General features: G+C 42.0%; 1 protein-coding gene across 1 annotated transcript in view; it reads right to left on the bottom strand.

Moving 5' to 3' along the window:
• LOC126412589 (uncharacterized) overlaps positions 1-14,315 on the bottom strand; it is a 236,615-nt gene that overhangs the window by 43,007 nt on the left and 179,293 nt on the right. The window contains exon 10 of the mRNA XM_050082250.1: positions 5,706-6,033. Coding sequence (XP_049938207.1) covers positions 5,706-6,033 — 328 coding nt within the window. The remainder of the gene's footprint in view (positions 1-5,705; positions 6,034-14,315) is intronic.

Below are 14,315 nucleotides of genomic sequence, written 5' to 3'. Positions count from 1 at the left end.
CTGCCATTGGAAGAAGGCTTTCATTAGACAGCGTGCCAAAATTTCCAAACATTAGAGCATTCCAACTTCGCTTACAGGTATGCCATACATAGCGATGATTGATTTGCTGAACAAGCAGATTTCCATTGTATTTTGATACGCCCGATTTTTCTCTACCTGTTGTCATGTACACGGTATCCCAGGAGGAATGGTCGTTATTCAGTAATAAGACAGGAAAGATATGTCGAGGCAAAAACGTTCAGTAAAACAACAGCTCTATAATACATACCTGTAAGAGCTATGAGTACCTGTTCAGTGGAAGAGTAGCGAAGATGGAGAAGTGCTCACAGCTCTTAAGGCATGCACTTTAGAGTCCACTTTTCCTAGACACCTTTTTCCCTGTTTTTATCTATACAAACACCTCTAGAAATGTGGAAAGCAAAGAGCTTACTGTATAAGAGATGTGTTTCACAGTACCAAAGATGAAGAAGTGTTCAGATCTCTTAAGGTATTCGTTTTAGAGCCCATGTTTACTAGGTTTTGTTGGTAGGAAAGATAGTTCCATTAACGTCCCTTAATACTAACCATTCCTCCTGGGATAATCTACATACATTTCTTGATAATTGGGTTATAATTAAAGCTGCATACTATTTCAATTTTGAAAACAAGGAAAAATATTTTCTGATTTACAGGCAAAAAATTAATGTAGCACGTGAATAAGATTCAATACATTAAGTAGATTGTTCTGATTGATAAAAACTTGAATGAGAATAGTAATATTACCGAGGAACTCAGGAATCGAAGTTGAAAACTTGTGCTCTTCGTTTAGTTATTTGTTTTGAAATAAACAAATCAATGTCTTAACAATTGTGAAGTATTTTCATTCACCATCATCTAGTGGCCTAATTTTCTGGTGTGACTCATGACTTGGAAAGTACTGACTGACCAAACACGAGCAGTGAGAATAAAATGTAATGTTCACTCATCGGTTAGTCTGATGTTCTATGGATCATCTGCACGATAAATCGTAATGACGCAGGACATGTCATTTTATATTCACAAATTATTTTGTAAATATGCATACATGGTGATAATTGAGAAGGTGTGTGTGTGTGTGTGTGTGTGTGTGTGTGTGTGTGTATGTGTGTGTGTGCTTGATTTTTAGTAAAAATGAAGGATTACGGATATGAGTACCCATCACAATGATAGACACTCTTCTACGGAATACAAGAAGTTGTCAAGGAGAAACTTCATCACTTCATTTTCAAATTTTACTTTGCTGCCTGTCAGACATTTTATGTCAGTGGGTAAGTGATTAAATATTTTCGCTGCATCATTGTGCATCCACTGCCGTGTTTTAGGCAACCTTAATATGGCATAGTGAATGCCATTTTCCTTCTGGTGTTGTACTTATGTAGATCATTGTTCCTTTTGAAGTGCAGTGGGTTGTTTACAACATACTTCATGGGGGAATAAACACACTGTGAAGCAGCAGCTAAAATACATATCTCGTTAAACATATTTCTACAAGATGATCGTGGGTGAGCAGCACATATAGGACGTTTTTTGAGAAATGTAGACTTTCTTTCTTAAAGACGAGTTACCCTAGAACACTAATCCACATGACGCTATAGAATGAACATCTGAGAAACATGTCGACTTACTGATTTGTCTCTGTCAAAGATCTATAATGATTCAAAGTGTAAAGGTGCTGAACTAAGTTGTTTTAGGAGTTCCAAAATCTGATTTTTCCAGTTTAAACTGTCATCAGTATGGACACCTAAGAATTCTAAAGATCTATTATCACCTCTTGAACAATTCTTCAAAGAATTTGGCATTTTAACTACTCTTTCCACTATTTATATTCACTTATGACATTACTTATAGGTAACTGATAACCACTTGCATGCACTGGAGTGGTGGCTTCGCTTTTTCGTGACTAACAGCAGCGAAAAATGGTCGCACATATTCTATCGTGGGTTACCAATTACCACCATGCGAAATAACTCACGAATGCTCCCCATAGAGCCTCTGTTTGTCTCCTAACAGCGACTGTTGGCATTTTAGTGCCAATAAAGTCTGAGAAGTTTACCGTCGCTGGTCTAGTGAAGCTGTAAGAAGCACAATATATCGATGTAGCCACTGCTCAGATAAATTTGTCTACCACTCGAAGAGTTACACAGCTTCTCGATGTTTTAGTTTTCTACGATGACATGGCAGCAGACCAGAAGAATTTTAATGAGATTAACAAGGTACGTATTTAGTATAAAAGTGGTACCATGTAGAAGCGTGAGATATCGAGAATTCGTCTGTTAGTGGTGAGATGTGTTAGGATGGCGCGTAAGCTCGAGTCGTTTTCACTTTGAATTTGGTATTCCGGTTTCTACCCGCCAGGGTAGCAGAGAGCGCTAATGCGCTGCTTCCTGGACTCGGGTAGGCGCGCCAGCCCTGGATCAAATCTGCCCGGCGGATTAACGACGAGGGCCGGTCTGCCAGCCAGCCTGGATGTGATTTTTAGGCGGTTCTACACAACTCGCTAGGTAAAAACCGGACTGGTCGCCACGTTCCGCCCCATTTACACGACTCGCAGACATCTGAAGACGTTCGCACTATTTCATGGGTTACACTAGATGCAGACAGCTGAGGTACACTAATTCCGTCCGGGGGGAGGGGAAGCAATAGAAACACGGCCGACTACGCGCGACGCGGGACAAAGGCCCCAACAAAGAAGGAAAATTTCGTATTCCGGTTGCTATGCATTTATTTACCGACTGTCATATTTTATTTTTCAAGTTCACTGTTGCTATTTGAGTTTTCATATTATCACTGTATCGTATTGTACGTTAACCAGGGACCTAGAAACGACGGAGAGGCTCCGTCCACACCGCAGCCGGAGTGGTCCAGAACCCCACGACGACTACCGCAGTCCACTTCACCCCCCCCCCCCCCCACCCCGCCGCCCCACACCGAACCCAGGCTTATTGTGCGGTTCGGCCCCCGGTGGACCCCCCAGGGAACGTCTCACACCAGACGAGTGTAACCCCTATGTTTGCGTGGTAGACTAATGGTGGTGTACGCGAACGTGGAGAACTTGTTTGCGCAGCAAGCGCTGACATAGCGTAACTGAGGCGGAATAAGGGAATCAGACCGCATTCGCCGAGGCAGATGGAAAATCGCCTAAGAACCATCCACAGGCTGGCCGGTTCACCGGACCTCGACACAAAGCCGCCGGGCGGATTCGTGCCGGGGACCAGGCGCTCCTTCCCGCCCGGAATGCAGATGGTGAGTGGAGCTGTGTCAAGTGGAGAAATCAGAACATTTCCGACTTACTCTACAGTTCGAGTTCAGTGGAGGGGAGACAGCACCGGAGGCAGGCAGAAATACCCGCGCGATGTGTGGGGATAATGCAGTTGGACTGTTCTTCTTTTGAGGAGGACCGTTTTGACATTAGAGACTCTCCACGGAAGACCTTGGGGGTCAGATGAAAATCGTTTAAATGCATTAATCCACAATGATCCACGTCCGTGTAGTCGAGAACTGGCAAGTGTGAAGGACGGTGTTAATTTCATCAAAGCGCGACATGTGCATGCGATGGGGAAGATTCTGAAATCAGGGGTGTGGGTACCACATGCTCTAACCCATAATCACAAAAATCAGCAGGTTGAACATATGTGCATCTCCGCTTGCTCTTCATCAATTGGCTCGTGAACACCACCGATCATTCTTACCCTGCTTCGTTAATGATGACCAGAAATAGTGTCTCTGTGCTAACTTAAGGAAAAGAAAGCAATGGTCGAGCCCAAACACCCAAACAATGCAGCAACTATCCGGAAAAAGACCTGAACGCATCCACAAAAGAAGTGTTATACACCTGGTGCGACGGCGACGGTGTGGTGTACTACGAATTGCTTCCCCGAGGTATAACAATAACGTCTGACATTTTCTATCAACTGAAACTTCTTTGCAGACGCAATACATGAACAACGACCAGCAAGGCTGCGTGAAATGTGCTACTCAACGATAAATACGTCGTCACACGGACCGTGCTGTCGAACGTTAACGCTGAGCGTGCAAAGTTCAAAGTACTGCTGAACGCTCAGGAACGATGCGACTTGTGCATACGGTACGTGGGTCCCAACGTGGTATACGCGATCGCAACGCACTCCAGCGGCAGTTGAGGGATGTTTCTAGTTCGTAAATCACACTATTTACTCAACAAGCGCGGCGTAAAATTCCCACGTTAGCCCTATTAAAACGCTCATTCCCTCCATCGTCCACGAAAAGGAAAGTGCCATGTCCAATCAATAAAGACACAGGCTTATAAAAGTTCCATTGCAAACAGTGCGGTACAAATTTGGAATACTTCTCCGCACAAGATAAACATTATTTCATCATTCCCATATGTTAGTAAAACCCCAAGGTCAGTCTTACTTGATCACTGTTCCTACCCAGTAGCAGAATCTTTGCAACATGTGAATTACGAAGCGTAAAAGAAAAAGGAGCAAAATACCTTTATACAAGTAGCGCAAGCTGTCCTGTAGATTAAGCCAATCCAACAAAGTCACCCCTCAAAAAAAGGTGAACTTATATTTACATAACATCGTATATTATAGCGTATACTTATATTAAACTAATAATAAAGTATCAGACCTAAAAAAAAACGCGAATTGTAGGGAAAAAAATTTGGTAGTACGAAGAAGCGAACCACCGCCTTACCGAAAAACTAAACACTGTACAATGACGCTACTCATTACACTAAACCAAGAAGAACGTTGCCTTACCAAAGAACTAATCACTGTACAACGACGCTACTCATTACGCTATACCAAGCACAACATCCTTGTGATTGATCATATTATGTTACGCCCTGCTGAAAACGTTAGATAATTATGTTACTAATTGAAATTTAATTATAACAAATTGTACCAAGAGCAATGCATTGTGGGTGGATCTTCAGTGTGTCGCTGCCTTCACATAACCTACTCTCATAATATGCAAATTGCATAATTATTTTGCTACGAATATGATGTTTCTCATTATTTTACTGGAACGAATTACACAATTAACAACGGGTTTTCCAGTGATTCTCAATTTGCTGTTGCTTAGAAATGGCATATATAACATATAGGCTTGAAATGAATGCCAATATGGCGCCTCACAACTCTGTACTGAAGGGAGCCGGCGTGCGTGTGACGTAGGTGGCGTAGTGCCATCTCATTGGTCAACGCTCAGATGGACGCTCACAATAACTGACGTGCCAGATATTGCTCTGCACGTTCGGGAAGACTCCCGAATGTGCTGTTCCACGCTATGACGTTTGGATGCACGGTCCGTGTGCCGACGGCATAAGGCCCTCCCGCATTCCGCTAAACTGACAAAAAACGCTCTTGCCCCCTCAGATTTTCACCTTTTCCAGTCTCTATAGAACAACCTTCAGGCAACTTCCTTTCCGGATGAAAATGCGCTCCGAATAAACCCACGTCAATTCTACTGTCCCGGAATCGAAAAGTTGCCCCAGCGTTGGCAGGCTGTTGTAAATAGTGGAGGAGAATATATCATTGATGAGTAAAATGTCTATGTTTTGTGTTTATCAAACTTAGGGAAAAACGCTACGAACTTATGCACCAACCCATCCTTCATATTGTGTGATTATTTACGCTTTTGCCAGTTACCGGAGGATATCACGCTTCCTCTCCGTGAAACGTGAGGAGTTCCGCCGTGCTTACCTCGTGTGATAGCAGGAGGAACTTTGAGCGCGGGTCATCGATGGCGCCGCATTCGATGCCGAAGGCGCAGCAGCCTATGGCATCGGTGGCGAACCGCGAGCAGACGCACATGAGGTCCAAGTCTCTCCAGCCGACATCTTCTATCCGCTGCGACAGCGCGTTCTGCATGCGTAGGCCGCACTCTTCCAGTAGGAAGGACACCTTCCGCGTCTTCTCCGTTACGAAGGCCTTCGTTAGATGTCCCATGATCTCGCGCCAGTGGCGGTCATCAACATTCAACAGGTTCCTCGAAATGGGATCCATAGCATTGCCTTTTATACGGGCGCCCCTGTATGACAGTAAACCAGCGTGAACTGTTACGCAAAATGACATAGCTATAAATGTAGAATATAAGACGACATAGCTACCTGTGTAATATCGAGTCCTTTCTGAAAGTATTTGTATGTGTAAGGAAGTGTAAGGAAGTCAAACACGGACGACAAATAGTTTAGACAAGAAGAGAATAGAAGCTTTCGAAATGTGTTTCTACAGAAGAATGCTTATGATTAGATGGGTAGATCATGTAACTAATGAAGAGGTACTGAATAGAATTGGGGAGAAGAGGAATCTGTGGCGCAATTTGACGAGAAGAAGGGATCGGTTGGTAGAGCACGTTCTGTGGCATCAAGGGTTCACCAATTTAGTATTGGGGGGCAGCGTGGAGGGTAAAAATCGTAGAGGGAGACCAAGAGATGAATACACAAGGATGTAGGTTGCAGTAGGTACTTCGAGATAAAGAAGCTTGCACAGAAGAGAGTAGCATGGAGACCTGCATCATAACAGTTTCTGGACTGTGACCACAACAACAACAACAACAACATCTTTGCGGAATGGTGACTTTTACAGAGGAGACTTTCGCTCTCCAAGAACTTCATAATTCTTGTGCATAAAACATGTGCTATAATTCTACAAGAAATCGACGTCAACGATATACGCCTATAATTGTGTGCGTCTGTCTTGTCGCCCTTTTGATAAAGTGAATTACCTGCAATTTTTTTCCAGGCACTCGATACCCTCCGTGACTCCAGTGTCTAATTCTGCTACAAAAGTTATTTCGCATAATGTTTGTGGAATCTTGAAGGTACCTCGTCTAGTGCTGATCCTTCTCCGCTACTAAGCGAAAGCAGTTGCTTTCGTATTCCGCAATCGGTTATCTCTATATTTGCTGTGTCGACGCTCTTACGATGACTGAAAGGAGATAACGCGTTACAATCTTCTGCGGTGAAACAACTTCGGAAGGCCAAACTCACTATTTCGGCATCTCTTTGTTATCTTCCGTTTCGGTGCTAGTATGGTGGCTGACAAAGGAACAAGTGTCAATTACCGACATTGATGAAACTTGGCGGATTTGTAGAGGGGACAAAATAGGGTAATGTGTATTTTTTTGTTTCTAAACAATTTCACTGTTAAGCGGTAAAACACATCCCGAAAGATATCTTGACGTTTTAGGTTTAGAAGGAATATCTTCGAAACAATGATACATGAAAAACATTTTTCATATAAAAGTTGATACGAAATTAATGTTCTTGAGAACACTGCAATCAATTTTTGTCATAATTTGAAATTTTACACAATACCTCACCACAATTTAGTTATAACAATGCGAAATTTTTCGTTTCTGAAATACCATTTTTGGAAAATAAGCAGTACACAATGTCCTGTCAGAGTATTTTCAACATACGCAATTAAAATATCTAAAAAATTCATTACTTTTCTAATTATTTACTTTACATATTTTTTCCGTTTTGAATTGTTATTTTAAGTTTTTCATTCTTCTCTTTTAGTTTACCGTTTCACGTACGAGTATTTTATTAATTGAAAATAATGAATTACTCATTATTGTGATAGATAATAATTATAATGACGAAAATCTGTAAGAAAACGCTGAAAACATAACCTTTTTTTTACAACGTGCACATACAGTGAACGATAATTCTTCATGTAATATACACAACAGAGAATATAGAATAAAATTCAGCATGATCTTAAACTGGCGCGAATAATTCCCTAAATATCCTGACTTGTATCAGGCATGTTTTAGTGCATTGGTAACCCTTGGCGAAAGGATCTGGTTATGTACTAGTGACTGCAGCTTGATTATATTGTTTCTCTTTATTGTATTGTATTGACATCATAATCATTGAACAGAACTAGATCTGAAAGTCTTTTCACAAAGTTCTTCCAACATCGAAAGCTGTATACGCGTCACGGCTGTGCTGTCTAGCTCTTTGGAGTCACCAAATGAACAAGTTTCTTGCCCTCAGGTACGATGGTCTGAAGGCTTCTTCCGCACTAACCATCGCAAGAACCTATCAATGGCACAGGTATTTCTCTCTCTCTCTCTGGGAACGGAAACATCTTTCAAATATCCTCTGAACTTGTCAGACGTCTGTCTATCAGATTACCATGCTGTCACAATGATATTTTCGGCTTCAAAACAAGATTATCGATTTCTAGGTCCAAACTCACCATTAGTTTCTTTTAATACTGCGAAAAGCCGTGTGCTCTGTGTGAAAAATACAGTTTTGAGCGTCGAACCCGAGGACGAGAAACATCTGGTGATTTCAAAGGGTTCGGTGTCGCAGGTACAGCCGCGGAATGTACACGGCTTTCTACATCTCCATCTACCTGGTTACTCTGCTATTCACAATAAAGTGCGATGCTGAAAAGAACATTGTGAGAGGATTTTCAGATCTATTTTTGTTGAATGATTATGAAGTCTGCCTCCACTTCTGAAGCAATACAATTGAGCTACAGACACTAGTGCATAATCATTCTTCTTCGCCAAAGCTTAACAATGTACTGACATACGCGTGATGCAACTCAGGACGTTTTGACACTCACTTGCGACGATTTGAAATCCTGCTGAATTATGTTTTATACTGTCTACTCCATTGTGTATATTACGAGTAGAAATTTCGTTCATTTCATGTGTGTGGTGCAAACCAAAACCTGATGTTTCAAACATTTCCTTACAGATAATCATTATGGTAATAATAATTTCTATTACAATAACGAGTTACTTATTATTTTCAATTAACGGTGAACTAGGAAAAGCACATGAATGTAAAACGTAAAATAATAATATAAAACACAAAATACATATTAGCAAAATAAATAATTAGAATAGTAATGAATGTTTACATATTTCAATTAGATATGTTGAAGACACTCTGACAGCACATCGTGTACTGCTTATTTTCCAAAAATGGTATTTCAGAAACCAGCTTTATTACACAGGGATGTATATGACTTGAAAGCCTCTTTAATTACATGAGGTCACCCTCCATTAGGAAAGCGGGTACACTCAGCGTCTGTGATATGATTTATAAGTTACAGAGCGCAGCTGTCAGTCGTCCTTTTTCTTTGCAGGTTTTATTTGGCAAATCCAGACTTCGGCGAGTACCTAGCCATTATCAATGCCCTATTTTCTAGTCTAGATGTATGTCAGTTCCCTGTCGTTCGAGCCTCCGTCACAGTTCTTTGAATACTACCCGAACAGGGGACTGACACGCATCGAGACTAGAAAATAGTGCATTCATAACGGCTAGGCACTAGCCGAAATCTGGATTTGCCAAATAAAACCTGCAAAGAAAAAGGACGACTGACAGCTGCGCTCTGTAACTTATAAAACTAATCACATGTCATGAAAAAAAAAATTTTCTGATATAACATCGATTAGGAGATATTCCCTCTGAACCAAAATGTCAGATTACCTTTCGGGATATGTTTTACCCTAAAAAGTGAAATTTGATAGAAACAAAAAGCTGGCCGGTGTGGCCGACCGGTCCTAGCCGCTGGAACTGCGCGACGCTACGGTTTCAGGTTCGAATCCTGTCTCGGGCATGGATGTGTGTGATGTCCTTAGGTTAGTTAGGTTTAAGTAGTTCTAAGTTCTAAGGGAGTGATGACCTCAGATGTTAAGTCCCATAGTGCTCAGAGCCATTTGAACCATTTTTGAACCATTTTGACAGAAACAAAAAAAATACGTTATGCACTGTTTTGAGCGCTCTTCACACCCACCAAGTTTCATCAAGATCGTTTATTGACACTTGGAAATGTTTCCTTTTGAATGAATATTCAGAGGATTGCGAACCGCTGATTTTATGTAGATCCAAAACCTGTCAGAGTTTTTATTCACATTGATAAAGTATTACTTTCAAATTCATTGACTGCTTTCCTCATTGCTTAGCTTGTGCTCCTTACACGTCTGCGCTAAGCTTCATCGGATTTACAGTGTGGTTTGAATTTCGCGACAGACTGGACCTTGAAGAAAGAAAAAAAAGAGAATAGCCTTCTTACTTTCTTTGACGCATCACGTGCCTGGAACTTCAGCCTCAGTAGGCGGCCCTCAACAGTGGCCGTAATGTTTTGGTTCGTCAGTGTATCGGGGCCAGTGGATAAACAAGAAAGATCCCCACCTTGCCTCTCGTTCACAGGCCTCGATGTTCTAGTTTTCCAGAATGAATGCTCTAAACAATCCCATAGGTTTTGGCTAAGCCAATTCTCTGCTTCTTTCTTTCGTCCAAGAATGATAGTTTTGGAAGTTATACAGAATAACGCCTGTGAAATATAGAGGATAGGAGATGAGGTACTTGGTGAAATAAAGGTGAGAGGCCAAGTAGTGAGTCGTAGTTGGATAGTTCAGTTGGTGGAGCACTTGTAGTCGAAAGGCAGAAGTTTCCTAAAAATTATTCCATTCTTGAAGTATCGGAAGGCAATGATATTGAAGAGGTACTGCTAGTACGAAAATGTTCAAAAATGTTCAAATGTGTGTGAAATCTTATGGGACTTAACTGCTAAGGTCATCAGTCCCTAAGCTTACACACTACTTGACCTAAATTATCCTAAGGACAAACACACACACCCATGCCCGAGAGAGGACTCGAACCGCCGCCGGCACCAGCCGCACACTCCATGACTGCAGCGCCTTCAGACCGCTCGGCTAATCCCGAGCGGCACTGCTAGTACGCTTCACAACTATAGTCTGTACGCAAATAATATCAGAAGGCAAATTAGAGCACGCTTCATGACTATTGATTATTATTGATTGAGATGATATCAGAAGGCAGATTAGGTAACATTTACTATAATCTACGGTATGAGAAGAGGGTTTTTTCTCTGGTAATCATAAACCTCGTCCAATCAACATGGAAATGTGTGCGGTTGTATTTTGTTTCTCTACTCCTATGTGTCACACTTCCTGGTCCTGTCTATAACTTTCCTAGTATGTAAGAGGGCATGATAGGAGAACGTAATGGGATGTAGATAGGGGAAGGACTAACCCAGACATAGGCAGTAGGCTTGCCACAGCATAGTAAGAGAATGTTCAGCACAGAATTTGTCTGTGGGGACTGTAGAAAGATCGAGTCGGACGAGAGTAGAGGGCGCAGGTTGGCCTTCAGCCAATGGGAGACCAGCAGTTAGAACGAGGGACTAGTGTCCCCGGAAAGCAGCTGCCGTGTTCCGGCACTTCTAGTAGCGGGGTCGTGCTGAAGAGACGTGCTGTAGTTGAGCTCCGGTTGGTATGTGATAAGAAGTTGAGAAATGAGTTACATCATTATGGACAGGACTTGTTTTACTTACGGTTGATTTGATTAGTGAACTGGAAAATGTCGATGTAATTATTATTTTGGTGGAATAGATGATGAGAAAGTGGTAGTTGCAACCGTTTTGTACTAGTGTTGACCATCACTCTTACACATTACAGGACCAGCTTCGGAGTGTTAAATAGTGGTGTTTACGAAAGCATGTGAAATAATAGACGTAAATTTTGAAGTAGTTTTCTTTGTAATAGGGTCATAGACACCGGTTCGTACCATTGCTAGGGTGGCACAGTAACTATGGAAAGTACATAGGCTTGAAATCGGTCGATAGTAACGAGCGTTCAGGTCCGATAATAGAGAGGGAGCTAGAATGCTTTTAGTGAATTATTGGACAAATTCGTTGCATTTTCTTCCCACCTTGTGTCTTGTGTGCGCGCCACACTTTTGTAAAGAAGTCAGTAACAATCAGAATATCGCGGCTGGTGAGTGTTTAACGGTGCTCAGGAATAATTAGAGGTTCTGCAGAATAGATATTTTACTCGATCATCAGTCTTGGTTTGACTCTCTTTGTGGTTCGCACTTTGTGTTACCCACGTGTATGCCAATGGTAGGCAGTATCCTGATCAGGGTAACTGGATAATAACAGCGTCCAGACGCATATTTAAAGTACTTTGGAACTTCTTGATATTGGTTTTGCGTGAATTTTGAGTACTGTTTTCTGCGTTTCTTCGCAAAGATCCAAGCGGTGTCTGTGGCATAGTTATTCATTTAGTGTTCCCCCTCTTTAGATGTCATTGGCGGAATTATAAATCGTTCAGAAACGTATATTGTTAACATTCATGCAGCTTTTGCGTGAGTGATGGCAGTTCTGAGTGTTCACGCCAAAAATGTATAATGCCCCTGCCTGTCCACGTTATTAGGTCAAGTGATGAAAAATCCTCCCATTTGAACATGTATTTGTTCATTATTTCAGCCAGTCCTTCTCGCTTCACGAGCTTATGTAAAAAATGCACCCTCAGGCATCTTTGATGCAGAGCTTTCGCATGAAGTACGATGGCGCAATTAGTCTTAACAGGAGAGCGCAGCTGCTTTCGATGTGCGTATCGCTGAAAATGTTGTGTTGTTCTAAGAGCGTCCATCCCCCCCTCTCTTACCAAGGGGTAATACATAAGGGTTAGATCGATTAAGGAAAGTTCGTTTTTATAGTAGTTCCATATAAGAAAATTTACTATATTCCAATTCAGAAATAATGTTGGATAAAGTCCACGTAGTTTAAATACAGAGAGAATATTGTGAATCTTCAGGTTTTCGCGGCGCAAAGACTGCTCCATTAAATTTCGGGAATGCAGTCGCATAAATTCTGCTTCTTCTTCTAATATTTCGGCTGTATATCTTTCAGCCATCTTCAGAGAGAGCCGTACGACTGACGCTCCAGCGCTCGCTCCATCCTTTTAAACTCTCGGACCTCGCCACTGCGCATGCGGCCACAGATGAACAAGGCGCCAGTGATGTTGATCGGCGGCAAAGACGTAACATATGCATGAGTTACGTCTGTGGTTGCGCATTCGATCCATGCTGGGAGATCGATGTATTACTGGGAGCTGAACTCTAGCGACGTCTTTGTAAGTTCAATATTGAAAGTGCCGGATTCCATGATCTATCTAATGTGAAACCGCTGTCTCTATTAATTAAATTCTTCGCCAAGCGGATTTCAATGGCCTCTTTTACTACGGAGTCCCAGAAAGATGAAACAGAAGTCAGAATTTCGACATTTTCATATACCATAGAGTGACCTGAATCAATACAATGCTCTGCCACGGCCGATTTACTGGGTTGTAAGAGCCGAGTGTACCTGCGATGTTCCGTACACCTCTCTTGGACTGTACGATTTGTTTGTCCGATATATGAAAGGCCACATTCACATGGTATTTTGTAAACTCCAGGTTTGCGGAGTAGTAAGTCATCTTACCAGGAGTGCAGCCGTCTTCGCCGGTGGACGAAAAATCACTTTTACTTTATGTTTAGTGAGGATCCGTCCTACTTTGGATGAAAGGCTTCCCACATACGGCAGGACAGCCATGGATTTAAATGTTTCCTCGTCATCTTCTGCATTCCTTACGGACACCTTAGGTTTTATTTGTAGTGCCTTACGTATCTGTTGTGGAGAATACCCGTTGTCCTCAAAAACTCTCTTCAAATGTAAAAGTTCGTCTTTTAAACTACTTTCATCAGATATGACGTGTGCTCGGTGTACCAAAGTTCTTAGAACACTACTCGTCTGCGAAGGATGGTGACAGCTATTTGCATGTAAATATAAGTCCGTATGGGTCGGTTTCCGATATACTGCATGACCCAGAGTGCCATCTTCTTTACGCCGAACCAAAACATCCAAAAATGGAAGACATCCCTCGTTTTCCACTTCCATTGTAAACTGAATTTGTCCATGGATGGAATTCAGATGGTTTAAGAAGTCCTGCAATTTGTCCTCGCCATGGGGCCACACTACAAAGGTGTCGTCAACGTACCTCCAAAAAACTGTAGGCTTCAAACTAGCAGACTCCAGGGCCTTCTCCTCGAAATCCTCCATAAATAAATTGGCCACCAAGGGTGACAAAGGACTACCCATGGCAACACCGTCAGTCTGTTCAAAAAAGTCGTTATTAAATAAAAAGTATGTGGAGGTCATCACATGGTGAAACAAAGCTAAAATCTCCTTATCAAAACTTTTTCCAATGAGATCTAAAGATTCAGAGAGAGGTACCTTAGTAAATAGCGACACTACATCAAAGCTGACTAATAGATCAGAGGTGTTCAGTTTCAAAGATTTTAATTTGCCAATGAAATCTGCAGAGTTCCTTATATGATGATCACATTTTCCCACAAGCGGCCTCAATAGTGACGCCAGGTGCTTGGCACAATCATAGTTGGGAGAACCAATATTGCTCACGATAGGACGTAGAGGAACGTCTTTCTTATGGATCTTTGGGAGACCATAAAGCCTTGGAGGCACTGCACCACTTGGCTT

The sequence above is a fragment of the Schistocerca serialis genome, chromosome 7, assembly GCF_023864345.2.
Source record: "Schistocerca serialis cubense isolate TAMUIC-IGC-003099 chromosome 7, iqSchSeri2.2, whole genome shotgun sequence".
NCBI lineage: Eukaryota > Metazoa > Arthropoda > Insecta > Orthoptera > Acrididae > Schistocerca > Schistocerca serialis.
The sequence above is the reverse complement of the archived record's forward strand: the minus strand, read 5'-3'. Positions and strand labels throughout refer to the sequence as shown.